Below are 27,386 nucleotides of genomic sequence, written 5' to 3' on the forward strand. Positions count from 1 at the left end.
ACACCGACTGGGGCTTTTTGTTTAAAGCAAAGGCAGGTAAGGCAGGGATGTATAAAATCACTAACCAGTGGAACAGCTTGGCCTTCAGAAATCGTGGCTGCTCCATCAGGTTTTTAAGAAGAAATCTTGCGTAGCTTTTTCTCTGGTAATGTTGTACTACTAACTAGAGCATACAAAACATTTGCTAGACCAATTCTCGAATACAGCTCATCTGTCTGGAACCCACACTATATATTGGACATAAATACAACAGAGAGAGTCCAGAGATATTTTACAAGAAGAGTCCTCCATTCCTCTAACCGCAATAAAATACCTTATGCTACCAGACTCCAAATTTTGGCTTACTTAGAACTACGCCGACTTCAGTCTGACCTAAGCATAGTACATAAAATTATCTGCCACAATGTCCTTCCTGTCAATGACTACTTCAGCTTCAACCACAACAATACATGAGCAAATAATAGATACAAACTCAAGGTAAACCGTTCCAAATTCAATTGCAGAAAATACGACTTCAGCAACAGAGTGGTCAATGCCTGGAATGCACTACCTGACTCTCTAGTTTCTTCCCCAAACCCCCAAAACTTTAACCTTAAACTGTCTACTGTTGACCTCACCCCATTCCTAAGAGGTCTGTAAGGGGTGTGCATAAGTGCTCCAGCGTGCCTACCGTCCTTGTCCTAATATTCCTTTTTACTTACTCTTTTCATGTATTCAAATTAAGTTTATACTTTTACCTGTTATCTTATATATGCTTGACAAATAAACTTATGATTATGATTATGAAATTAGACAGTTGCTTATCTGAAATGGTATAGGTTCTCCTGCTTGAGCAGGGGGATAGACTAGAAGACCTCCAAGGTCCTATTCTATTCTATTCTATTCTATTCTATTCTATTCTATTCTATTCTATTCTATTCTATTCTATTCTATTCTATTCTATTCTATTCTATTCCATTCCATTCCATTCCATTCCATTCCACAAAGCACCAGAGGGCAGGACAAAAAACAATGGATGGAAACTGATCAAAGAAAGAAGCAACCTGAAATTAAGGAGAAACTGCCTAACAGTGAGGACAATTAACCTGTGGAACAGAAGTTGCCTTCAGAAGTTGTGAGTGCTCCAACACTGGAGATTTTTAAGAAGAGTCTAGAGACAGTCACTTATCTAGACGACCTCCAAAGTTCCTTCCAGCTTTATCCTAATTCTAAATCCTGCAAGGTGTGATAAGCTATCATTATCCATGCCCCAAGCATAGCTACCTGGACAAGATTACATCACGACTCAGGAGTACAATAAAACTCAGTAATGTGATAGAATAGAAACTAAATCTGTGACAGAGAGAACATTTGCTCCTTCTCTCCCAAGGTTAGAACTTTACATCAACCTAAACTTTATGTGAGGAATTTCAGTGAGGATTCCGCTGCAAGGACCCTAGAAGAAGCAGCGGCATCTCTGCTCTCTTTGGGTCTGTTTTCAGGCAATGGCTGCTCTACTTCAGCGTTTTTCAACCTCAGCAACTTTAAGATGTCTGTGTGGAGGAAGAAGCTGGCTGGGGAATTCTGGGGCTTAAAATCTGCCCATCTTAAAAGTTGCCAAGTTTGGAAAATAGTCTCTAGTTCAGGGGTCTCCAACCTTGGCGACTTTACGACTTGTGGACTTCAACTCCTAGAATTCCTCAGCCAGCATGCGCTGGCTGAGGAATTCTGGGAGTTGAAGTCCACAAGTCGGAAAGTCGCCAAAGCTGGAGACCCCTGCTCTAGTTGATTCCTTTTTGTTGGGTTGTCCTGATCTCTTTTGATTTTCCCAGAGGTCTTTGATCTAATGAAGAGAAGGACCAGGGGTGACATGATAGCATCTTCCAATATTTGAGGGTTGCCATAAATAAGAGGGAGTTATTCTCCTGTAGGGACTTAAAACCCACCCCTCTCCTAGAAAATGAAATATTTTAGGAAGTATTAAAAGGGCAGAATATTTCCCCTAAAAGAGAGGCAGAAACTCAACCCCCCCCCTTCATCAATGGGCCATTAAGGCCTGAGCCAGTCCATTCTACATAACAAAGACCTACCTTCTTCAGGTAGGGCATTTAATTGCCCTTCATTGCATTGCCTCTTCCCTTTTTTCACATAAGATCTCCAAGGCATGTGATCCTGTTCATCAATAAATCTTTCCAAGCAACTTCCATGAATCCTGTGTCTTTCCCCCCCACACTTGGAACTGAACCCAGAAGGATATTTCTTCTAACACTCCAAAACACCTGAAGGCAGGAGAAGAAGTAACAGATGAAACCTTATCAAGGAGAGATCTAGAACTAAGGAGAAATTTCCTCACAGTTACAACAATTAATCAGTGGAACACCTTGCCTCCAGAAGTTCTGGGTGCTCCATCACTGGAAATTTGCAAAGAGAGATTGGACAACCATTTGTCTAGAATGGTGCAGGGTCTCCTGCCTGAGCAGGGGTTTCGACTAGAAGACCTTCAAGGTCCCTTCCAACTCTTGTTATTCTGCATTTGGTACTATTGGAGATGGTACATGGCAGGATGTCATGGAAAATTAGAAGTTGGAGACCCTCTCTTGCAATGGTTCCCCAGTGAGGATTCCAGTCAAAGGAGGAGGAGGAGGAGGCGAGGTCAGCCTGGGGGATCTTCCTGGGTGAGGTGCCCAAGAGGCTGGGAGGGATGAGCTGGAGGTCTGGGTGAGGGATCTGGAGTGGTCCAATCTCAATCCTGGAAGCTTCACAGTCTGGATGGGAGAAACCTGGCTAAAACTTAACCACCCCAGCAAGATGGAGCTGCTCTTTGCCCCTCATCTCCAGCAGCCTCTTCTGATGTGGAGGGTTGGTTGAGGGGAGCAGGTCCATGGCCTGGGATTTCCTGGACTCAAAGCTGCTGCTTGTCTCTCCTGGAGATAAGATGGATTCTGCCACTTCTTCTGGTTGAAGCTCTAGTTGAAATCAAGCCCTTCCCATGAGGATTGGGGTGCCCTGAGATAGCTTCTGGGGTTGTGTAATGTGATTTGAATCTAACTTTATCCTCACTTTCATTTACTGCGGTATTTTAGAATGGCAGAGAATGGAGATGTGGCAGCTTGTACGTGAAATCAATATTTTCAGGCAACTTCCAGAGTTCCAGGAGGCCCATCTGGCCTACTAGCCCGGGGAGAGGGCTCTTGTTCTCCTATGTTTATTTTATTTATTTATCTGTTTATTTTGTCAAGCATGTATAAGATAACAGATATAAGTATAAACATGAGTATGAATACATGAAATGGATACGAATAAATGGGAACAGTAGGACAGGGACGGTAGGCAGGTTGGTGCAATTATGCACACCTCTTACAGACCTCTTAGGAATGGGGTGAGGTCAACAGTAGACAGTCTAGGGTTAAAGTTGTGGGGGTTTGTCTCCATGAGCTTCTGGTTGGCCACCGAGGAACCCTGAAGGCTCCTCGGATGCTTTCAAGGGCTGCACCCCCATTGAAAGGGAAAAGGGCTGAGGGTGACCAGCTAGGCTGATGGCGAGGAGGCCACCAAGACGCCCTCCCTGGCTTCCATTCCAGCCCTCTTCTCCCTGTGAAGTCCAGGAAGGCTTTCCTGTCCCTCCTTCTCTGCCTAACTCAGCATCCCACTGGTGATCCTTTTCGCCAGAAGCAGAGAAGGAAGAGAAACCAAGTTGCTTAGCAACGCAGGCTCCATGCCGCTCAACCCCAGCTCAGGGGACGGTGTGGCTGCCCTCCCTGGCACAGCAGGGGAGACAGGCATAGGATCAGCCTCTACTTGGGCTCCAACACCCCTGCGAGGTTGCCTTGATCCCGCTTAGGGCCAGGCCAAAAGCCCATCATCCAAGCAGCTTCGTCTACAGCAATGGGCAAGGGCCTGAAATACAAGATGGCCTCTGCCCCCAATTTTCAGGTGGGCAGAGTTTTGACTGTGCAATCCTTAACCTCTACCTACATTGTTCTCTGGTTTCCAACCTGCTCCTGTTCTCAGTAGATACAAAGACTTGGAAGAATATGCAAACCAGCCGAATTGCCAACATAAGAAATACAACCAGGCTCTCCAAATTCAAACATGGCATGAAGTCATCATTTATTTAGCCGTGGTTTACTGAAGAAGCTCCTGTAAACCCCTGGGATGTGTGTGTGCAAGGGGGGGGCTTCAGCCAGCCCCACCAATCCCGCATAGCTGCCCCCGAGAGGATCCAGCCCACCCCTGGGCCTTTCGAGACTCAACTCGCCTATTTTCCTGGTCCCGAGTAAATACAGAGAAAGGTTTTAATCTGCTCCTGATCCCGCTGCTGTTTTATTTTTATACTTGCTCCTGATTGGCAAACTCTTTTACTGTGTAGATTTTTATTTTTTTTCCCAATGAGCTGTGATGCCGCCTGGAGCGTATTTACATCAAAGATGCTCCGAATACAAGGAGTAACGGAAGGTATGTTCGTGTGCTCTCCGCAAAACCTTTACAAATTTTCACGCTTAACCAGATGTGGTGCTGAAAATAGCTTACAGCTAAACTGCACGTTACACTTCTTGCAAAGCGCGTAAACGCAGCTCCTCTCTGCCTTGAATCGCTCATGGTCCAGGGAGACTCTACTACGGAAGAGGAAGCGTCCACCCCCCTTTCTCTCCCCAAAGCCCCCCTTCCCCTCCAGCTGGCCAGCCCTGGGCTTCAGGAGCCAGAAACCCCTTTGGCCACCTCTGGATCTCAACCACTCTAGGGAGGCAGGAAGGTGGTTAAGATGAAAAGAGAAAATAAGCAGGCCGGGTGATTTTGGGCCAGTCCCTCTCTAACAGATTAACAGAGTTGGAAGGGACCTTGTAGGTCATCTAGTCCAACCCCCCACCCAAGCAGGAGACCCTGCACCATTTTGACAGATGGCAGTCCAGTTTCTTCTTGAAAGCTTCCAGGGATGAAGCTCCCACAACTTCCGAAGGAAACTTCTGTTCCACGGGTTGATTGTTCTCACTGCCAGAAAATTTCTCCTTATTTCCAGGCTGAATCTCTCCTAGATCACTTTCCATCCATTATTCCTTGTCTGGCCTTCAGGTGCCTTGGAAAATAGCTTGAGCCATTCCTTTCTCTGGCAGCCCCTCAAATATTGGAAGACTTGCTCTCCTGTCTCCCCTGGTCCTTCTCTTCACTAGACTAGCCAGGCCCAGTTCCTGCAACCGTTCTTCATATGCTTTAGCCTCCAGTCCCCTCATCATCTTTGTGGCTCTTCTCTGCACTTTTTCTAGTCTCAACATCTTTTTTATAGTGTGGTGACCAAAATTGGATGCAGTATTCCACACACACACACACATACCATATCCCCTCCCACCTGATTGTTTTAAGAAAGAGGAAGCATAATCCTGACAGGGAGTTCGGCCCTTTTAATGTTTAAAACAGACGTGCACAGATTTACATGGGAGTCACATTCCAACCACAGTACGTTCACAGGAGCATCGTGTTCCGACGCAGTCTATCTCAGTCTCAAATCCTGGTCATCAGAATCTGCCTGTGAGACAGGACTGGCCGGTTCATTTCATCTGCCCCTTCCCTCCAGGACACAGCCCCCTTCCCCACAAGAGAGATCACTAACTCCGAGGGGTGGGGGAAGAATCGGAAAATAGGACAAGCTGTTTCCAAGCAACTACCTATTTCAGAGAAGAGGCAGGACCAAAACAGGCTTGTAGTTTTTGTATGAAAATTACACCAGATGTAATTTTGGGTGCCCTCCAATAGGGCTGACTGCAATACCCATCATTCATAGCCAAACGTGGCCCACTGCCATGGCCATAAATGATGGGAGCTGTCCTCCAAGCCAGTGAGGCTAGCTAATGCTAATGATGTTATATTTATGAAGTGTTAGGTTTGATTATGTTATAGTTTGTAGGATGGTCATTCACCATCCCCTTCTCCTGCTTGCACCCTGGCCTTGGAAAGAGGTTCAGCCAGGTTTGCTCCCTCAAGGCATCCTCTGGGATCCCCCCTCTGTGCCAGCACCCTTTCTTTGCTGGAGAAGCTGCTGTTGTGGCCTGTCAGGCACCGGACCCTCCAGCAGCCAAATCAGACGAGGAGGATCTGGGATGGGAGTCACAGCCAGCATCAAGGCAACCTGAGAGCTCCGAGGGGGAAGAGGCAGTGGTGAAATCCTGCCGGTTCTGTCCAGCTCGTGCAAACCGGTAGCGCCAGCGGTGCGTGGTTTGGTGAACTGGTAGCACTAGCGGCGTGTGGTTCGGTGAACCGGTAGTGCCAGCGGCGCGTGGTTTGGCGAACAGGTAGTGGCAGCAGCGCAAGGCTCCACTCACCCACCCGGGTATTGTTATTTCCTGGTTTTAACCAGGAAGTAACTGTTTTTGACCCTCTGTGCATGGGCAGAAGTCTTTGCGCAAATACAGAGGGTCCAAAATTGGATGTGACAATGGCGCATGCACTTCCAAACCGGTAGGGAAGGTAAGTAGATTTCACCCCTGGGAAGAGGGAATGGAGTTGTCAGAGAGAGAGACTGAGGCAGAGCCTGGGCTGTCCGTCAGCCCTCAGATGGAGAATCAACAGCCAACAGGCCTGGATGAGGAAGAGGAGGGTCAGCTGGGTCCAGTGCCTGACATGCAGATGCACAGAAGGCAGAGGAGAGGAGAACAGTGGAAATCTATAGGCCGGTCCTTAGGATGAAAGAGCCACCGCTGCTAGCGAAGCCCACCCTAACTCTGGGGATAAAAGGCAGGGGGGCAGAGATGAATAGGTGTGGCAAACAACTATTCATCTCCCTGCCGGACAGACTTGTTAACCTGCAGTGAGAGAGAAACTTTTTGCCGGGGCTGCTGGTGCTCTTAATAAAGGAATCATTGAGTTAACTACAGAGGGTTTGCCATATTTGGGAGCCGGGTCAGAACAGCTGCTCTTCTGAAGTCTAGGTTTCATGAAACGTGGCTGCCAGCAGCCATTAAAGTGATCAAATGAAATCAGGGAAGCTGGAATTAATTGATCACGGTTAATCCGAGGGGGGGGGACTCTGCCAGCAGGACAGGTCTGGAAACCGAGGTGGGGTCCGTGGGAAGTGAAGGCTGAGTGGAAGCTGCTGAGAAAAAATGGACCAGGCTCAGCAGCTTTCCATGTGCCAACTCACTCGGAATCCGAGTGTAATGGGCACCCTGAAGGACAGCCGCTATGCGGTGAGCCTCTTTCTCTGCTCTTCTTGAAGATGCCACAGGCTGAATTGGGAAGGCTCTGCTCTCAGCTACCAAGGGCAGCTGTCTTCCCCAACCCAGGCTGCCTTTGCAGGTCCAGATTTCAAGTCCTAGTATGCTCAGTGGTCACCATGTTGCCAGGGGATTCTGGGAATTGATGTCCACTCAGCCCTAGATAGGCAGAAATGCCAGGAAGAAGCTGTGATGTTATACAGCCCCTCCCCCTTGCTCTAAACTGCCCTTATTGATGGTACTGCTGTGGTGTTTCTCAACCTTAATCACTGGAAGAGGTGTGGACTGCAACTCCCAGAATTCCCCAGCCAGCATGGCAAGCCTGGAGAATTCTGGGAGTCGAAGATCACACATCTGTATCTGTATCTTCCAGTGACCAAGGTCCCATTTTGGAGACAATTGTACCTTAGCAGATACAGATACAGATTAACAGAGTTGGAAGGGACCTTGTAGATCCGTGATGGCGAGCCTATGGCACGGGTGCCAGAGGTGGCACGCAGCACCCTCTCTGTTGGCACATGAGCCGTAGCCCCATTTCAGCTCTGCTGTGCATCGTGCGCGCCTCCCGCTGGCCAGCTGGTCTTCAGGTTTCTGCCACGCATGTATGGAGCGCATGGAGGGGTGTGTGTATGTGTGGGGGTGGGGCGCATGTAGGGGGCATGCATGCATGCACGGGGGAGGGGCTCATGCAGGGGGTCCATGCGCATTGGGCACTCGGTCCGGAAAAGGTTAGCCATCACTGTTGTAGGTCATCTACTCCAACCCTCTGCACAAGCAGGAGACCATATACCATTTCTGACAGGTGGCAGTCCAGTCTCTTCTTGAAAGCCTCCAGGGATGAAGCTCCCACAACTTCCGAAGGCAACTTCTGTTCCATTGGTTGATTGTTCTCACTGCCAGAAAATGTCTCCTTATTTCCAGGTTGAATCTCTCCTTGATCAGTTTCCATCCATTATTCCTTGTCTGGCCTTTGGGTGCCTTGGAAAATAGATCCCACCTCCAGCTCCAGGCCTTTATATTCATCCCCTTCAAAGTCATCCTAGCAAGACTGAAACAAATCAGCCACCCACAGTTGTTTTACTGATCTGACCACCCGTGTTTTGTACACTCGGTTTCTTTGGCTGATTGTGAGCTTCAACCAGAACCTCCCTTGCTCCTCCTCCCAGCTCCAACCCACATCAGAGGACAGGCCCTCATGGGAGCAGCCAACCTCCAACCTGACAGCAATTTCCCAATCTGGCACCCTCCGAATTTGCTGGAGTGCAAGTTCCCTAAATCCCCAGCCAATCTGCGTCAGCCACATCTGGAGCGCCCGGCTAGGAAAGCTGGCCCACGCTGACTCCCAGACAGATGGAGATTCTGGCCAGAATATCAACCCGCGGATCCAGCAGAAACAATGGGTGTTTCTTCCGCCGTGCCAGACTGCAGCTCCCTGAGGTCTCCTGCTACCACAGCAAAAACGAACCTGAAGTCATGGCAACAACAATCACCTGCTATTTCTCCCAGTGTGTGAGTATTTCCTGCCTTGCGATGGCAACTGGGTTCCCTTTATACAGGCACTTATGTAATCTGTTTTTTTACAGGCTTAATGACCTGGTGTGGTGAACGTGCCAATCAATTGTATCCGAGAAGGTAAGGAAATGAGACTTGGCTGAGGGTGAGGAAGAAGGAAGAAACTTTTTCCGCTTGTATTTCATGCAATCGGTGCCACACTTTCAAAATCAAAATGTGAAAGGAAACAGCTAGAGGTTAACTTCTCCTCTGAATTGGTCATGTAGGCCACGAAGGCAAAAATATACATCTGCAAAAGACCATGCAGGGCACATCTGCAGACACGTTCTTAAGACTTCTCCAACATATGCAAAAATCAGAAGATTGCAGCTTAAAACTGGGGAGAGGGGAACACCCAGAAATTTAACAGAATGAAAATGACAGATACATCCACCAATGGGCAAGATTGACTCTATTCTCTTTGCCATTTTGTTGCCCAAATTCAGTCCTTCTCTGGGTTTGCAGTCACTGAGTAAAACACAAACAGGCAGGAGCTAGATCAGACCAGCCATTCTGCAAACATTCTGAATGATTCTATGCCAACCAGAAAGAGGAAAAATTACCTCCAAAATCATATAAGAGGTTTTGCAACTTCACAGCTGTCCGATACGCAGGTTTTTATTTTGTTTAAAAAAAAAAAAGACTGCATGTGCATTCTACACAGACACTCCAACCTGAGTAGGAATCAAATGCTGAAAACTACATTTTCCTTTTTGTCATAATGTGCCCTTCATAGAAGAATAACCGAATAGCAGTAAAATGGAATTGGAAGGGACCTTGGAGGTCTTCTAGTCCAACCCTCTGCATGAGCAGGACTCCCTGTATCATTCTGGACAAATAATATTTAATTATTTTAAACTGTTTTTAAATTTTGTATGTTCTGTTTTTTACTTTGGCTGTTCACCGCCCTGAGTCCTGTTTGGAGAAGGGCGGTATAGAAATGGAAACAAATAAAATAAATAAATAAATAAATAAATAAATAAATAAATAAATAAATAAACAAACAAACAAACAGCTGTCCAATCTCTTCCTAAAAGACCTCCAGTGATGGAGAACGTCCAACTTCTGGAGGAAAGACATTCCACTGATATTCCACACTGGGAATGTTTAGTTTTGCAGCATGTACTGTAATTATCACAAGATTCCCAAATGTTTTTCAAAGCTGGTGGATGGATGGTCCCCAGAATGCATGGGGCTGAAATTTTCACATCTTTTCTTTGCATCTATAAAGCATTTTGCTGAATTTTGTCAGCCACAAGATCTTCTATGATCTGGCATTCTGGAGGTTGATCTCCCTCTTGGAAGCAAGCTCTAAAATGAGGCAGAACTGAAAAGAAAGAGATTGGCTATTTTCCAGACCTTGGAAACTTTCCCCCCACCCCACTCAACTTCAATTTGGGTCATTGCCCAGCTAGCCTAGTTAGACAATGGTGGGGCAGATGGGAATTGTAGTTCAAAACAACTGGAAACCTTGGAAGCAGGCATTCCCAACTGGATGGGCTCAGATGGTTGTCTGTAAGCATGCAATGGGTGCAGGCAGGACTCCTGAATGTGGTCCTCACCATGCAAAAACAGCTGCACCTGATCTGGCTCTTTGCAGAAGCCAAGACTTTGCACAGTCTTGCCAACCTGGCACTGCCAGGATCTATTAGGACTGTAGCTCCCAGAATTCCCAAGAAGCAATGACCCGGTTGCTAATACCCATCACCAAGAAGACAGTTAGTAGGAGCAGTATCTCTTAACCTTGGCAACTTTAAGATGAATGAACTTCAACTCCCAGAATTCTCCCACCTAGCAAGATTGCCACTAGAGCAGGGGTCTTCAGAACTTGGCACTTTAAAACTTGTGGACCTCAACTCCCAGAATTCTCCAGCCAGCCATATCTAAAAGCCTTAAAGTTGCCAAGTTTGGAGACCTCTGTCCTAGAGGTAGGTTCCTGCAGGAGTCATAGATGGAATGATCTCAAAGAACCATTTCTGTCTTCACCTTCTATGATTCCTCAAAGACCTGCTAGATGTTTCTCGACAGTTCCGAGACAGAATGTTGATTCTTTCTTCTCTAGCCTTCAGCAGCTGGAATGGAGAGCACCTTCTCTAGTCCAGGGAACTCTGGCCTGTCCTCCTTCTCTTCCTACTCCTCTAAAACGATCACTTAAATCAGAGGTCTTCAAACTTGGCAGCTTTAAGACTTGTGGACTTCAACTCCAAGAATTCTCCAGCCTGGAGAATTCTGGGAATTGAAGTCCACAAGTCTTAAAACTGCCAAGTTTGAAGACCTCTGATTTTAATATTGTGATTGGTATTAGAATTGCACATTTAAATATTGAACAATGAAATAATGAAGAGTAGTACTGTAATGCAAAGGGAATGTCTTTTAATATAATGGTCACAAGAATAAAAGTTAGAATAAAGAATAAAGACAGAAATAAGAGAAAGGAGGAATATTAGTATATACATTTTTATAAGTGTAACAATAAGAGAGAGGTTTAGAAATTGATGTATGTTTAAACAATATGAAATAATGGAAGATTATAATTTGATATCAATGTGTATTACTATTAGAAATATATAAGCTGGATGAAAGTGATAACTATGATTAATAATATTATTTTATTTGCTGAAATGTATGGCACCCAAGTGTCACACTGCTAATGCACTGATATGTATATGTAATATAAAATAAAATTTTTATTAAAAAATAGAATAAAATGATCACTTAAATATGAGCCAGCAGTGTGCAGTAGCAACCAAAAAAGCTAATACAATCCCTGGTTGTATAAACAGAGGCATAGCATCAAAATCACGTGAAGTATTAATGCCGCTTTATAAAACCTTAGCAAGACCACACCTGGAATCCTGCATTCAATTTTGTTCACGTTACAGAAAAGATGTTGAGACTCTGGAAAAAGTGCAAAGAAGAGCAACTAAGACGATTAAAGGCCTGGGGACTGAAACATATGAAGAATGATTGCATGAATTGGATATGATTAGTCTAGAGAAAAGAAAGACTAGAGGTGACATGATAGTAGTATTCCAGTAATTGAGAGGCTGCCACAAACAGGAGGAGGTCAACTTATTTTTCAAAATATCAGAAGGCAAGACAAGAAAAAATGGATGGAAACTAACCAAGGAGAGAAGCAACCTAGAACTAAGGAGAAACTTCCTAACAGAACAATCAACCAGTGGAATAGCTTTCTCTTCAAAAGTTATGGGTGCTCCATCAATGGAGGCTTTTAGGAAGAGACTGGACAGCCACTTGTCTGAAATAGTATAGGGTCTCCTGCTTGAGCAGGGGGCTGGACTAGAAGACCTCCAAGGTCCCTTCCAGCTCTATTCTGATTGACTGAAAAGCTATCCAAGGCAATGGCTATTACTGAGAGCAGCATCTTCTCATCCCTGGTTGCCTCTTCTCACACTGTGCTTTCAAGATTGCAAGCACCACATCAAAAGAAGGCAGCAGTGACTATGGATATAATTACTGAGAGCGCAAGGGTACAATTTTGTGCACTAACACAGACTTGGGTGGCATTAAAGTATTAAATCCTGGGCTAGGGTATTCCACAACAGCCTTGAGCTTGGGCAGCGATCAAACCACTCAGCTTGGCATCAGCTCTTATCAGAGTACCCACTTCATCCCCCCCAATTAAGATCTCCAACATGGAACATCCCTTGATCACTGCAGTTGCATCATGAATCCACTTTTGACTGAACCTGCTCTCCTAATCCCTTTCTCTCAGACGGCTCTGATCGCATCAGCACAGCCAGGAGGCTCAATTTGTACCAGTTAAAATTTTTTTGACATTGGACGACAGCCTTCTCCTAAGCAGACTGGATGATCCTGCTGTTCCCCCAGGATGGGGGGGTCGGCAACCTTAAACACTCAAAGAGCCACAAAGGTCCTAATTGGAAGTCCCCCATTCAATTCTGGAGCCGACCGGAAGTCTGGTTCCTCCACCATAGAGTCTCCTCCTAACGCAGCGTCTTATTCTCTCTACTTGTCCTAACCAAAAGCCCTATCAATTTTGGAGCCGACCGGCAACAGGGAGCCGCAGCAAAGAGATGAAAGAACCACATGCGGCTCCAGAGCTACGGGTTGCCGACCCGTGCCCCAGGAGCACTCGTTTCTCAATAGGGTGGTAGGGCCAGAAGAGGAAAGAAGGCCACACAACTGATCCCTCCCACTGGGCCATCAGAGGCATCCACCAAGGGTAGTAAACATCTCCATGTTCTCCTTAGGAAGCACGGGTGATGCTTGCAAAGTTCTGAGAAGGACACCAGATTCCTGGTCCTCGTTCTTACTACATTCTATTGCTTTTTTCCAGCTCTTGCTCTGGATCTGGGACACTTGACAATGACAGCGGAATGGTCCCACAGTCACCCACTTGCCACGGTTCTCGCCTGCTGAGAGGGATTCCCTTGGGATGGAGCCCCAGCTGTCCACCCCCAGGCCAGAGGTCAGCCCATTAGATGTCGTACTGCAGCTCGGGACTTTAGGCAGATCTCTCACTTAAAGCAAGCCCTTGTGTCATTCTGGCTGAAGTCAAAATGCTAAATATTTATCTGGCTCGTCTTTGATTTAAGACAGCTCAGGAGGTCTGAAGAAGGGGAAAAGGCCAGGCTGCAGGCTCCCTGGTAGGTAATTGTAGCCAGAAGAGGCTCCCTGGAGCAGGGGTCTCCAAGCTGGGCTTGGGGTTGAAATCCACAAGTCTTAAAGTTGCCCAGCTTGGAGACCCCTGCCCTGGAAGGGCCTGCAATCCCCTCCTCTCCTAGGGAAGGGCAGCCCGGCAGATGGGCAGAGCGATGGAAAACCGCCAGCTCTGCATTGCCTTGAAAAACAGCCAGATCTCTCGACAGCCCAGGAACTGCCAGCGTGCAGAACGAGAAGCCAGCATCGTTCAGCTGAGCTGACCAAACACATTTGAAAAGGAGAGAAAGCTCAGCCGATCCCCATTTGCCAAGAAACGTCCTCCTACCAATACTACCCCCGGTTGCGTCGTTGCATCTCCATCCCACCCTCCATCCCCCCACCCCACCCCCCGGGGCTACACACATCCCCTCAGCTGGAAAAATGCATGTAAAACAAGACGTCAAGAGATTATTATGCAAGCAGTGGAGTTATCAGCCTGACAACGCAGGTGTCCAGAACAGCTGGCCCATGCCTGAAATGCACAACTTCAAAACCCATGATGCAGCAAACGCGCCCTCGTCAAAATACAAATGCAAAAGGGGGAAACAGTTTCAAAACCCATCATGCTTGGTTGGTTCCCAACTTGGATAGTTTCAAACAGACCACGTCTAATCAGCCACTGTCCAAGACTTCCAAACCACGCTGCCCCATTGTGGCTTGAGGGTCTCGGATCTGATGTCCATTTTGTCCCCCGCCCTTCAGAAGCACCGTCACCCACAGACAATAAGGAGGAAAGCAGTTGCCCGCTGGCGATGGGCACCGTAGTCCAACACATCAACGTTCAAAACACCAAAAGGGCCATCTCCTCACCTTTGACCCTGAATAAGGGCGCATCATGCAGCTTTTCAAAACTTGCATCGGGCTCAGCTATTCCTGTTCAGTCAGCAAAGTCCACCACATTTTCAAGAATGCGCAAAATGCTCCCCAGCAAAACACAGAAAGGAAAACACATTTGCCTAATGAGGCAAACAGCCCAAGATTGCCTCTGAGCATGTACCGATTTCTGGACTTGGGAGACTTCATCTGCACGGAGTGAAAGAGGACGCTGGCTCTCAGGGGCTGATAAGCGAAGATGTTTCCATCGGACATCACTCTCCTTCTCGCACAGGCCTTGATCCACCAGCAGCAACGATGGGCCACTCTTGTGTGGGCTGCCCCCTGCCCGGCAGGATCTCTTCTGGCCTTGGAAAGCCATGGGTTCCAGAGGGTCTAGCAAAGGCAGGCCAGGCTTCCTGCTGGGGTTCAGGCCAGGGTGGAAACAGCCAGAGGGAGGGAGGGAGGGAGGGGTGCTGGGGGCCTGGGGCAAGGAGGGGTCTCTTTCTCACCCTTCTCCTCTGCTTGGCCAGGCACAAGCATCTCCCTTCAGCCTCTTCCTTGAACTTCCTGGAAGAACATTGTCAAGGGGAGCTTTACTTTCTGGTGAAATGGAAGAGAAACTCACCGACTCAGGGCAGCTCCGACAGCAGCTCTCACAGCTAAGCTGCTTTAGAAAGCTTTAAGCAGATTGCGGGCAGCTTTACAATAATTAAGGAGCAAGAATCAAAGAGCAAGTTGATGAGCAGGCGAGAGGTCCTCCAACTTTTGCGGCAAAGCTGCTGCTGGCAGTGCTAAGGGCCCCCACCCACCTACCCACCCACCCAGATGCCCTGGCGGGAAGTTTTTAAGAAGAGATTGGACAACGATTTGTCTGAAATGGTGTAAGCTTTCCTGCCTAAGCAGGGGGTTGGACTAGAAGACCTCCAAGGTCCCTTCCAATGCTGTCATTCTGCTAAATGGGAAAAGCACATCCATTCACCTGTGTTGTGACATCTTGCAGGTCACCTCACCAGTGACATCAAAGCACAGACATGGACGATGGCCCCACTGATTAGTAAGTGGAGGTTTCACTCTGGCCAAGGCAAATCCAAACGAAGCGAGTAATTCCTTCTGGTAGAGACACAGACACATTCCAGCATGAATGGCAGCGATCCAAAGCTACCTGCACGTATCGATGCTGAAAGATGTGGTGTTGCAAAGAAGGCTGAGGTCGCTCGGGGATAAATGTAGAAGAACAATACAGGTGAGTCATTTGGTGAGCCTGGCTGTTTTCTGGCCGACATTTCATTACCCAACTAGGTAACATCATCAGTGCCAGTAAGAAATTTTTTCACACATGGCATTCTTTTAAACCCCCACCCCACCCCACCGACACCTCTAACTTAGGTCTACAAAGGTCTGCCTGGGGCTTCTGGGTCACCCACTCTGACAGTTACAGGGAAGCCCCTCTCCAGGAATAACAAGAAGTGACAAGAAGTAATGGGTGGGAAGCTTGTTAAAGAGAGATTCAATCTAGAAGTAAGAAGAAATTTTCTGACAGTGTTGTAGGTACTCCATCACTGGAGGTTTTCAAGAAGAGACTGGGCAGCCAGTTGACTGGAATGGTATAGGGCCGTGATGGCGAACCAATGGCATGCGTGCCACAGGTGGCACGCGGAGCTATATCTGTGAGCATGTGAGCGTTGCCCTAGCTCAGCTCCAGCACGCATGTGCTCGCTGGCCAGCTGATTTTGGGCCTTCTGGGCCTACCGGAAGTCAGGAAATGGGACGTTTCCGGCCTACAGAGGGCCATGGAGGGGGTGGGGAAGGCTGTTTTCACCGTCCCCAGGCTCCAAGAAAGCCTCTGGAGCTTGGGGAGGGCGAAAAACAGGACTTCCAGGCCCACCAGTAACCTTTTTGCCGTCACGTGCCAAAAGCGGGAGGAGCACAAACACAGGGGTGGGTGGGTCATTGAATTATGGGTGTGGGCATGCATGCCTGTGACCCCCCCGCGTGACCCCTGCTTTTGGCACGCGACGACAAAAAGGTTAGCCATCACTGGTATAGGGCTTCCTGCCTTGAGCAGGCAGTTGAGCCAGAGGTGGGCGTCATATACTGTAACAACCAGTTCGCCCAGCAACCAGAAATGTGATCCACGCATGCATGCAGCATCACGAAACACGGCAATTCGCTTGCGCCTGCCTTCCACACATGCACGCGGCGTCAAAAACACAGTGATATAGGACGGGATTGCGCCCAGGCAGGTGGGCGGACCGACTCGCAGGTTGCAACTACTGGTTCACCTGAACTGGTCTGAACCGGCAGCAGCCCTCCACTGGGTTGGGCTAGAAGACTTCCAAGGTCCCTTCCATGAAACAGGAGAGTTGTGGTTGCATTTGAGGTCTGTGTACGAAGCTTTTAGGGGACAAAAATCCTCCAGAGGAGAGTGGGAGCACCATTTTAGACTCACTGATTTGATCAAAGCAGGTTTTATTAAACCTCACGAAAGCTTAGGCTTTTGGTTCTGAAAAGGCGCTTGCAAATTCCTCCTTATTTAGGGCCATCACTGACTACCACAGTTGCCCTCCTACAATTAAAGACGCAGGTAATCCCTTAAAATGCCCAAGGCCTCCTCCCCAAGCATGCCCTGACCCCATCCCTCTTTTTTAGAGGGGGCCCCCCAAATCAGTGGTGGATTCGCACCGGTTCTATAGTTCACACCTTTCTGGACTGGGACGCCTTGCGCACGGTCACTCACGCCCTCATCACTTCCCGTCTGGACTACTGTAACACTCTCTACATGGGGCTTCCCTTGAAGAGCACCCGGAGGCTCCAGCTGGTCCAGAATGCAGCTCCGCGGGTGATTATGGGGGCGACTCGATGCTCCCATGTAACACCGTTCCTGCGCGAGCTGCACTGGCTCCCGGTGGTCTTCCGGGTGCGATTCAAGGTGCTGGTCGCCACCTTTAAAGCGCTCCATGGCATAGGACCTGGGTACTTACGAGACCACCTTCTGCCTCCGATAACCTCCCATCGACCAGTCCGCTCCCACAGAGAGGGTCTCCTCACGGTGCCGTCGGTTAGACAGTGTCGACTGGCGACCCCCAAGGGGAGAGCCTCCTCTGTGGGGGCACCTGCCCTCTGGAACAAGCTGCCCCCGGAGATTCGTTGGATTCCCGACCTTTGTACCTTTCGCTGCGCCCTTAAAACACTATTCCATCAAGCAGGGCTGGCCTAAAATATTATTTTAATGGGTTATTTTATTTTAGATTATTGGCCAAAATATTTAATAATTTTAAATTGTTTTTAACTTTTATATTGTTGTTTTTTTATCTTGGCTGTACACCGCCCTGAGTCCTTCGGGAGAAGGGCGGTATAAAAATTTAATAAATAAATAAATAAACGGGTAGTAAAACCGGCGGGAGGCTCTGCTCCGCCCACTGACCCTGACGCAGAAGAGTGCGCGCGCGTACAGCCCTATTGCAAACCGGTAGTAAAGGTAAGTAGAACCCACCCCTGCTCCAAATATGCCTGGAGTGACCCTCTGGTTGGCATACCTTTGTCTTGGCGAAGCTCCCCGACAGGACCATGGTAGGGCTGGAATATGGGACCCTCACATGTGGCTCAGAGAGAGGCTTTGTCAGTGGCTGGGTAGCCAACACCAATCAAAAGCCTGGTGGAGATTCTGTAGGTAACTGACCCATTCTTTTATGTTCGGTTACTAATTTCTTTATTGCCGTTTTACGTGGCCCAATAGCAGACATGTTCTTAGCAGTCCACAAAATAAAGTTTAAAACCCTTGAATGCATAAACACAATTAAGCCATTTAAAATCAGAAAGAAATTAAAACAAGCCCAGTGGGGAAAGAATAATCAGCAACGTCGCATGGCAAACAGCGAAAGGCTCTGAAAATTGCAAACACATTTTAAAGTTTTCCGCATTCAGCGGCGAAATCACCCATGGCTGCATAATCAACTAAGCAGCCAGCAATGAGCCTTTGAGGAGGTGGGAATGCAAGTTCCAGCAGTCTTTGAGCTGCATCTCCAACATATTATTGTTGGGGTTATATCAGAGGTGGGTTTCAGCAGGTTCTGACCAGTTCTGGAGAACCGGTAGCGGAAATTTTGAGTAGTTTGGAGAACCGGTAAATACCACCTCTGGCTGGCCCGGCCCCCATCTATTCTCTGCCTCCCGAGTCCCAGCTGATCGGGAGGAAATGAGGAAGGAATGGAGATTTCACAGTATCCTTCCCCTGCCATGCCCACCAAGCCACACCCACCAAGCCATGCCACGCCCACCAAGCCACACCCACAGAACCGGTAGTAAAAAAATTTGAAACCCACCCCTGGGTTATATCTCACTTTTCTGCCTGAGTTTTTACAGCTGTTTCAAGCACCTAACAGTGAAAAATAAATTCTTCTTGGAGTCAAAACTCGACTTTTAGTGTCTTTGTAGAGATGCTGCGTTAGCATCTTTAAAAAAAAAAAACAACTCAAATCTTTATTGTCAATGCACAACATGTGTACAATGAGATTGGCTGAGCCTCCCTTAGTGCACCCCCCCAAACACAAATACGTCTCAATAACTCACTGTGAAAGAAAACCCCTAACCCAGTAAATCATATTAATGAACACACAATCCTCTATACATGTATGTGCATAACATTACATTATAATATATTGCACCAATATTAAATTGTTGCACGTTGTGCCGGCTAGGCAAGTCTATCATACTACGTATCTTGGCCACAGCCTGGCTGTCGTACCCTTCTTCCTCAGAATTTTTTGTTCACTTTTCAGTCCTGGTGAGAGGTAGGCCCTGGGATCTCCTGGTGGTCCACCATCCAAATACCTGACTTAGTTTTCTTCGGATCAGTGAAAGGTGACTGGATGCTGCTACCTAGCTGGGTAGCAGACAATAGCCATAGTCCAGTAAAGCAAAGATGGCTGAGGAATTCTGGGAATTGAAGTCCACAGGTCTTAAAGTTGCCAAGGTTAGAGACCCCTGCAGTAAAGCAGAAGAGAGTAGTAGGAAGATGCCTATTATGAAGGAGGAGGAGATTTCACAAGGTGGCTTTGGCACTGGAGGACCCACAGCCAGGAAGGAGTAGTTGCACATGCCTTTTAAGTGGGGGCCACAGCTAAGAAGGGCTCGTTCCTGAAGCTGATAAAAGGAGTTTAAAAAAAAAATAAAGGCGGAGCTGTTTTTAAGGAAGGTGACTCTGGAAGTGAGAACGCTCAATCAATGGAAAAAGCTTCCCTCCCGGAGTTTGAGTGCTCCATTGCTGGAGATTTTCAAGAAAAGATTGGACCGCCATGTGTCTGGAATGAAATAAGGATTCCTGCCTTGGGCAGGGGGTTGGACTAGAAGACCTCTAATGTCCCTTCTAGCCATGGGATTCTGTGATTCAGGAGGGCCTCGGAGGAAGTTCTCCTCCTTGTTTATCACCCAGTATATCTGAAGAACACAGCATATAGAATCCTCCCTCTGAGGAATACACCTGGGGATTTCTCCTTAGGCTACCCCACAACAACAACCCTGTAAGGTAGGCCAGGCTGTGAACCAGCAATCCCAAACTGCCAGTGGAGCTCACTTAACTGAGCGGAGAGCTCAACCTCTCCTCTTCCTGAAAGGGCCTCTGGCTAGAAGTAACAGTAACAGTAGAGTTGAAAGGAACCTTGGAGATCATCTAGTCCAACCCCCTGCTCACACAGGAGACCTGTACCAGGGATTCGAACCGCCGAACTGCCGACTTTTCTGATCGACAAGCTCAGTGTCTTTAGCCACTGAGCCACCTAGTCAGGCTGTCTGCATCCCTCTCAGTGAAGCCCCAGGATGGGAGGAGACCCCTCCAGGACAGGGACGGAGCAGGCTTTTGGGGAACACCGGAACCCCAAAAGCTCTTCTTGGCTGACTTCTCGAGCACAAATGCCGCCTTACAACCCCGGAGAAGCCCCAACCCCCGAAATATCTAATTTTATTGGGATGTGAAGGGCAAGAAAAGAGATGTACACTTGCAAACACACATATGTTTTTTGCCCTGAATATACTTTTTAATCAAGACTTTGCTGCTCACATTGTAACATGCAACCCAGTGGTGAAATCCAATTTTTTTTACTACCGGTTCTGTGGGCGTGGCAGAAGGATACTGCAAAATCCCCATTCCCTCCCTACTCTGGGGCCAGCCAAAGGTGGTATTTGCTGGTTCTCCAAACTACTCAAAATTTCCGCTACCGGTTCTCCAGAACCTCTCAGAACCTGCTGGATTTCATCCCTGAGGCAACTTCTCCCAAATGTTTCTTTGCCGGAATTACCCCCAGCGTGGCAAATTACCTGAGCTGCATTGCCAAGCAAATCAACCGATTAGCAAAGTCTTCGTTAACACCAAAAGGGAGCATAACGTATTTTTTAACAAAACAATCTCCAGAGACGATCCGAATTTTCAAAGCATTTCTTAGTCTATCTATCCGCTGCAAATTATAATGACTATCTCCTAGTCAAATTTCAAGTTTCAAATCAGAGTGAACTGGGGACATCCACCCTGGGAACTGTGGCAGAGCCTCCTAAGGGCTCAAAGGCTCAGGGAGTGCCGAAGGAATGCCCAAAGCCGGCAACGTTCCTTGTGGCTGGTGGGCACAGGCCCTGGTTTGCCAGGCTCTCTTCTCCAGCACCGGCTTCCTGAAAAGACACCATCTCCCCCCCCCCACTCCACCCCCAGACTGAGACACCCAGTTTGGCTCCGGCCCACCAGAGCTTCCCCTGGCCTCCACTAATGGCGGAGAAGGAAATTCCCCAGCTGTCACTGCCATGCCTTGGACTACAAAATCCATCATGCTTGGCTGGAAAGTTGTCCTCTTATAGATGCAGAAGGCTTTGGGCTAGGAAAGGGGGCCACAGAGTTCCTTCCTTCACCCGTATCTGCTGACCTGGAGGAAAACCCACTAGCTCACACCATATTTTTAGGAAAATCTCTCTAGCAAAAAGCAGTCCGCCTCCTTTCCAGCCCAACACAGCCTGAGTCCTCTTCTGTGGAGGGCAGGAGACACCGTCCATCAGCCCTGGAGTTCAACTGGGTCACAGAGGCCGAGCAAGTTGACAAGGTCTCCGTAGCTCTTCTCTCCAGCCCTGAACCTCACAAGCAATTTTCACAGTCCCCTTTGCTTCTGGGCAACGTTTCCAGAGTCTGGGGGCACGAGGGGAAAGATTGGATGGGACTTCACTGTCTGGAAAGTCCCAAAGGCAAGGATATCCTAAAGTCAAGCTCAACCCTAAACCATCCTATGAGCTGCCGCCTCTTCAAAAACTTTCCAATGTAGCCCAGAGCCCTGGGACTCCCTGAAGTCTCCCATCGATCCTGCTTGGGGGCCCTGAGGCTGCAGCCATCCCCCACAGGGGCCATTCACTAGTTCAGCTCCCCACAAGCTAGAAGTGGGCTTCTTCCCTTCCCAGCTCTGACCCCCAATGTGGCTCTACCTAGCATGCATGAAACAGCATGTCTGCCCTTAAGCCTGTGCGCAACAGGAGCACCATCAAATCCCAGGAATGGCCTGCAGGCTGAATTCACATGTTCCGTGTTTGAATGAAACCCTTCATATCCCATGCTGTCAAACCAGGCTTCCCACAGCACCTTCTGAGTTTCTTTCTGAGGGGGGCTTCCGAATCCTCCACAGACTGGCATGCAAAGGCAACAGGTGCTGTTCTATGGTGGGGGGGGGAAGGGGTCCAGGTTAGTGCTGCTTACAATCCCACAGGTCTCAGGTGCTCACAAAGATGCAACAGCTCAAGCATCAACTCTGAAAAGCGTTGGCTGGTGGCCCAGAGCTCCTGCTTCTTCCCCCTCCCCCCCAATCCTCAACACAGAACCACATGCTCACCCCCAAAGCCAGTGTGTCACTGGGACAGGAGAGACTTCTAGGAAAAAGAGTAGGAGAAAAACAGGAGCGGCCACTGCAGGAAAGAAGATGAAGCGCCCAGACAGACAGACTGCCAAGGGACCCACGAGCTCCATGCAAAGGCAACCATTCATTGGCATCAGTCTGGGAAAGCGTTTCTCCGGTTTGGCATTTTTAAGATGAGTAGAGTTCAACTCCCAGAATTCCTCAGCTTGGGGAATTCTGGGAGTTGAAGTCCACAATTCTTAAAGTTGCCAAGGTTGGAGACCCCTGATCTAGACTGTCTCTCAGTTTAGCTCTGAGGCTGTCCAACCGGCTGGCAGAAATGTCCCACAGTGGGCACTGCATTTTGAACTGGCCAGGAGGCCTCTCCTCTTCTCAGGATACGCCTGAGGTTTAAAACTGGGAAACTGACCACCTTCTGATGGAGGCTGGGCCCCAGTTCTTGTCTCCAGCAAGGCAGGGAAGTCCAGAACTAAAGTTTAAACCTCAGGCTCCCCAATTCTTTTTTTCTCCCAGACCTGAAAGACAACCAAAAATGGTCTCCATCGTTTACCCCCAGGGATTAGAAACACAGACTCTTCCAACGTGGCACCGGTGCTCAGCAGCGGCCTCCAGGTAGACTGGCTGGGCTCCCTTCATCCCCAACCAGCAGCCTTCTCTCCAGAACTCCCGAGCCAATCAGGCCGCTGCTGGGAATTCTAGGCATTGGAACTCACACACCTGAAGGGAGGCTGGAGAAGGCAGATGGGACCTGCAGTACTCCGGCTTGCCTGGAGGAGGGCTGGAAGGGAAGCAGCACTAACCCGTGGGGGTCAGTGAAGGACAGTGAGCAGAGAGGCCTGGCCGCAGGAGCAATGGCCGAGAGGAAGGCACCAGGCTGGAGAGGCAGCCAGATCGGAGAGGCCATCCTGGGAAGGATGCCCGCACCCTGTGCCAAGGCTTGCTTTGCTGGCCAAGCGGTCTCACGCTTGCAGAGCAGAGAAGGGAGAAGCACAGCAGAGAGCTGGCCCCGTCCCAGCTGCAGGCAGAGCCGGAGCCAGGGCTGGGTGCTCCTCCGTGCTGCATCCAGCCTTGGCACCGGGCCCCGATGCCCCTCGCTCTGCTCGGCCACCCCAGGCCTCTCCAGCCGGCCTCTGCCCCCTTAGTGACAGCCAAAGGCGGCACAATCAGGGCAGCTCCCGGGGGTGACTCTCTCTCTCTCTCCCCCCTCCGCCCAGTTGAAGAGACGGGCATCCACCTGTTCCAAGGGTGCCTTTCCACTCCCAGCCCCGATGCCAGCCTGCCGCCCGGAGGGGGTGGAGCAGCAGCGGGAGCAGCGCGTAAACGCGGCATTTCATTTCCCTCCGAGACCCGCAGCCGCTTCCCCGGGCCCGCCGCGTCAAGGGGCAGCGGGAGGTGGGGGCGCCGAACCGGGCACGTTCCGGACAGAGCCCGAAGAGCCCCGGCGGCGGCAAGAGGGCAGCGGCGCCTCGCCGGGCACCGGACGTCCAGCTGGCTCCGGCGACGGGGCTGGAGGAGGAGGAGGCGGCGGCGGCGGCGCGGGACTAGCCCGGCCGGACCTCCGGGGCTGGCGAGCAGGACGAGGCGGAGCCGCCCTCCCTCCCTCCTTCCCCGGTGGGGCGTCCCCCCCCGGCCCCCCGCGCGGGACAGCCGAGCCCGGCCTGGCATCCCCCGCCGCCCTCCCGCCGCCGCGCACTCACTGGCTTTGCCCGGCTTGGGCCTCTGCAGCAGCTTCTGCACCGCGCCGACGTCCTCCGCCTTCACCGCCTGCATCAGCTCCTGGTCCTTGCCCATGGCGAGCGGCGGCGGCGGCTGGGCTGGGCTGGGCTGCGGGGCTGGCCCGGGCGGGGTCCTCAGGGGCGGCTCATGCCCGGCCGCGCCCCAGCCGGCGGCGATGGGGGCTGCGGGAGGTGCCGGGCTCGGGGCGGGACGGGGCGGCGGCGGCGGCTCCTTTGCTGCAGCGGCTGCCGCGGTCGCGACGCGCAATGGAGACGCGCGGCCGGGGCGCAGCGCCTCGCCGGCGGGCGGGCGGGGACAAGTCGGCTGCCGGGCTCCGGCGGGGGCTCGCTCAGCACAGCCACCGCCGCCTCCTCCTCTGCAGCGGCGGCGGCGGCGGCGTCCTCACTCCTGGCCGCTCGGGCCGAGCCGGCTCCCCGCCGCGGCCGCGGCCGCCAAGAGCCTGGCCGGAGCCGGCGACGAGCCTTCCATGGCCGGCCGCGCCGGAGCTGCGCCTGGCTCGTCTCTCCCGCGCCGCTGCCGCGGTCCTGCTGAGGCGTCGCTCGGGAAGGAGGCGGCTCCCGCTTCGCGCGGCTCGGGCGGGGGGCGCCGGCCAAGCCCCCTCCCCGGAAGGCCCGAGCCCGGGCATCGGGGAGCCGCGCGGAGGAGCCGGGCGAGAGCGCCTCTACGGACGTGCAGAGCGCTCGGCGCGCCTAAGCCAGCCGTGCCGGCGGCGGAGCTGCTGGGCGGTGAAGGGCGGCCGAGGCCCTGCGGAGTCGGCGGGTCTGTGCTGCGACGGGAGGCCGCCGAACATGTGCAGAGGGCTTGGCGGCAGCTCCTGCGGCCGGAGCCCAAGCGAGGGCCAGAGCGGGACCTGTCCGGGCCGACAGGCGAGGCGCAACCGCGGAGCCTCCGAGGGCGCGCGGGAGGAAAGGGGGAGCCGAGCGGGGTCGTCGGGGAAGCCGGCCGGGACTGCCTGGAATGGAGCGAAGGGCTCCGAAGGGCAGCGGGACCTCGGGGTGATGGCGGGCTGGTTTGCCCGGGGAGGCGATTCCTGCAACCAGGACGGTTCCGAAGTGGGACGAGATGATGGAGGGCCAGGGACCACTGGGGGCCCCCTCGGCTCTCCCCGGGCTCCTCCAAAAAATCGGCCCAATCCCCCCCTCCCGCAGCGATCGTGGCAGCTGCTCAGCCCTGGCTGGCAGCTCCAAATCGCCCCATGGAAACCCCCCCCCAGCCCCTCGGATGCTCCCAAGCGCAGCCTCTGCTCAGCCGGCGGGCTCCCTGGTGGGTTTCCACAGCCTGCAAAACTCTCCAGTGGGAATTGCCTATCAGTCGGTGCCGTCGCGTTTTACCCACGGAACACCATGTGCGGACTTAGCCACTGGTGTTTTGGCGGTAAACCTTGTTTCAGACAAGCCGTGGTTTAGTGAATCCAGCCCTCTGGCTGCCTTTGGGGACCGGTGAGTCAACTTGCACTGAGCCCGGGAAGGACCTTTAGCTGTTGGTCTCTCCACTCAGCCCTGCAAGAGACAAGGTGATCTTGTGGGCTTTCCTCTTCCCCCATCCCTGCCCCCCATTTCTAAGACAGGGGGCTGAGAGTTCCAGAAAAACATTTTCAGTTTAACGGTGGGGGGGAAACATTGGTTGAAGTAACAGAGCCTCCATTTCTTGTCCTTTGGCTGGACTAGGATAAGTTTCCCTAAGAGAATAGAATAGAATAGAATAGAATAGAATAGAATAGAATAGAATAGAATAGAATAGAATAGAATAGAATAGAATAGAATAGAATAGAATAGAATTCTTTATTAGCAAAGTGTGATTGGACACACTAGGAATTTGTCTTGGTGGATACGCTCTCAGTGTACATAAAAGAAAAGATACATTTGTCAAGAATCGTAAGGTACAACACTTAATGATAGTCATCGGGTACAAACAAGCAATCAGGAAACAACATCAATCTAAATCGTAAGGATACAAGCAACAAAATTACAGTCATACAATCATAAGTGGGAGGAGGTGGGTGATAGGAACGATGAGAAGATTAATAGTAGTGCAGACTTAGTAAATAGTTTGACAGTGTTGAGGGAATGATTTGTGTAGCAGAGTGATATTCGCCAGCATCTCCCCACTTACCCCTGCCCCATGGTTGGAAGGAAGGAAGGAAGGATTATTGTGAAGCTGTGGGGGCTGGCAGTGGTTAAGTCCCACCTGTAAAGAAATTGTTTCTTTTTCCAAAAATCAGGGCAAGGTGGCCCAGATTGCCACTTTAAGCAGCGTTTCTCAACCTTGGTAGCTTTCCGATGGATGGATTTCAACTCGCAGAATTCCCCAGCTGGCTGGAGAATTCTGGGAGTTGAAGTCCACCCATCAGAAAGCTGCCAAGGTTGACAAATGCTGTTTAATGCAGGGGTCTCCAACCTTGGCAACTTTAAGCCTGGAGGACTTCAACTCCCAGAATTTTCCAGACGGCTTCTGGTATTTGAAGTCCTCCAGGTTTAAAGTTGTCAAAATTGGAGAGCCCTGGCTTAAAGTATCCTGCATAAGAAGAGCCATCAACAGGAGACTGATTCCCCATCTTAGAAGAGTCTCAGTTGGAGAATGAGAATTCTGTCCCATCAGTAAGCAATTTATTGGTTTGGGAAATGACCTTCAGTGGCTGATTTGCCCTTCCGTGGCACTCGGTCCTGTTCAGAATGGTCTCGTTTCTTTGAAGAAAGCAGAAGAGCTCCTTTGGCAAATGAATGCCAAGACCGACATCTGAAAAGCAAACATATCAGACGGGGGCACGTTTCCCAATTAGCGCATTTTATTAAAAGGCAGAAAGAAGCTTTGCCTTTGGATCCCATTTGGAAAAGGGACTCGGAGTTCTTCCAATGTTTTGCTGCCGTGGCTAACATGTCGCTCCCCCTACAATATCTGGAAACTGGGGCAGGAAGGCAGGCAGTGCACAGAGTCCTTCTCTGCCATGTAACATCCCCGCATTGTATTTCCCGACAGGTAATCCTTGACTTACAACCATTGGTATATTGATCAAAGTTAACAACAGGACTGAAAAAAGTGACTTATGATGATGTTTCACACTTAGGACTGTTGCAGCACCCCTGTGGTCATGTGATCAAAATTCAGATGCTGGAAACTGGCATGTATTTATGACGGTTGCAGTGTCAGGGTCATGTGATCACTTTTTGCAATTTTCTGACATGCAAGATCACGTGAGGTACTAATACCACTCTATAAAGCCTTAGTAAAACCACACCTGGAATACTACATCCAGTTTTGGTCACCACACTACAAAAATGATGTTGAGACACTGGAAATAGTGCAGAGAAGAACAACCAGGATGATGATGGGGCTGGAGGCTAAAACATACGAAGAACGGTTACAGGAACTGGGCATGACTAGACTAGTGAAGAGAAGGAGACAGGATAGCAGTCTTCCAATATTTGAGGGGCTGCCACAGAAAGGAGGGAGTCAAGCTGTTTTCTAAGGCACCCGAAGGCCAGACAAGGAATAATGGATGGAAACTAATCAAGGAGAGACTCAACCTGGAAATAAG

At 50.2% G+C, this 27,386-nt stretch overlaps 1 protein-coding gene across 2 annotated transcripts in view; it reads right to left on the reverse strand.

The window, feature by feature from the left end:
* Positions 1-24,380, reverse strand: part of CASKIN1 (CASK interacting protein 1) — a 135,155-nt gene extending 110,775 nt beyond the window's left edge. Inside the window, exon 1 of one of the 2 annotated variants that reach the window (XM_060693024.2) lies at positions 23,812-24,380. In XM_060693024.2, the coding sequence (XP_060549007.1) occupies positions 23,812-23,905 (94 nt within the window). In that variant the 5' untranslated portion in view covers positions 23,906-24,380. The remainder of the gene's footprint in view (positions 1-23,811) is intronic. The other variant, XM_034420582.3, reaches the window with a different exon arrangement.
* Between the last annotated feature and the right edge of the window lie 3,006 nt (positions 24,381-27,386).

The sequence above is a fragment of the Pantherophis guttatus genome, chromosome 14 (assembly GCF_059756535.1).
Source record: "Pantherophis guttatus breed Tessera chromosome 14, ASM5975653v1, whole genome shotgun sequence".
Lineage (NCBI taxonomy): Eukaryota > Metazoa > Chordata > Lepidosauria > Squamata > Colubridae > Pantherophis > Pantherophis guttatus.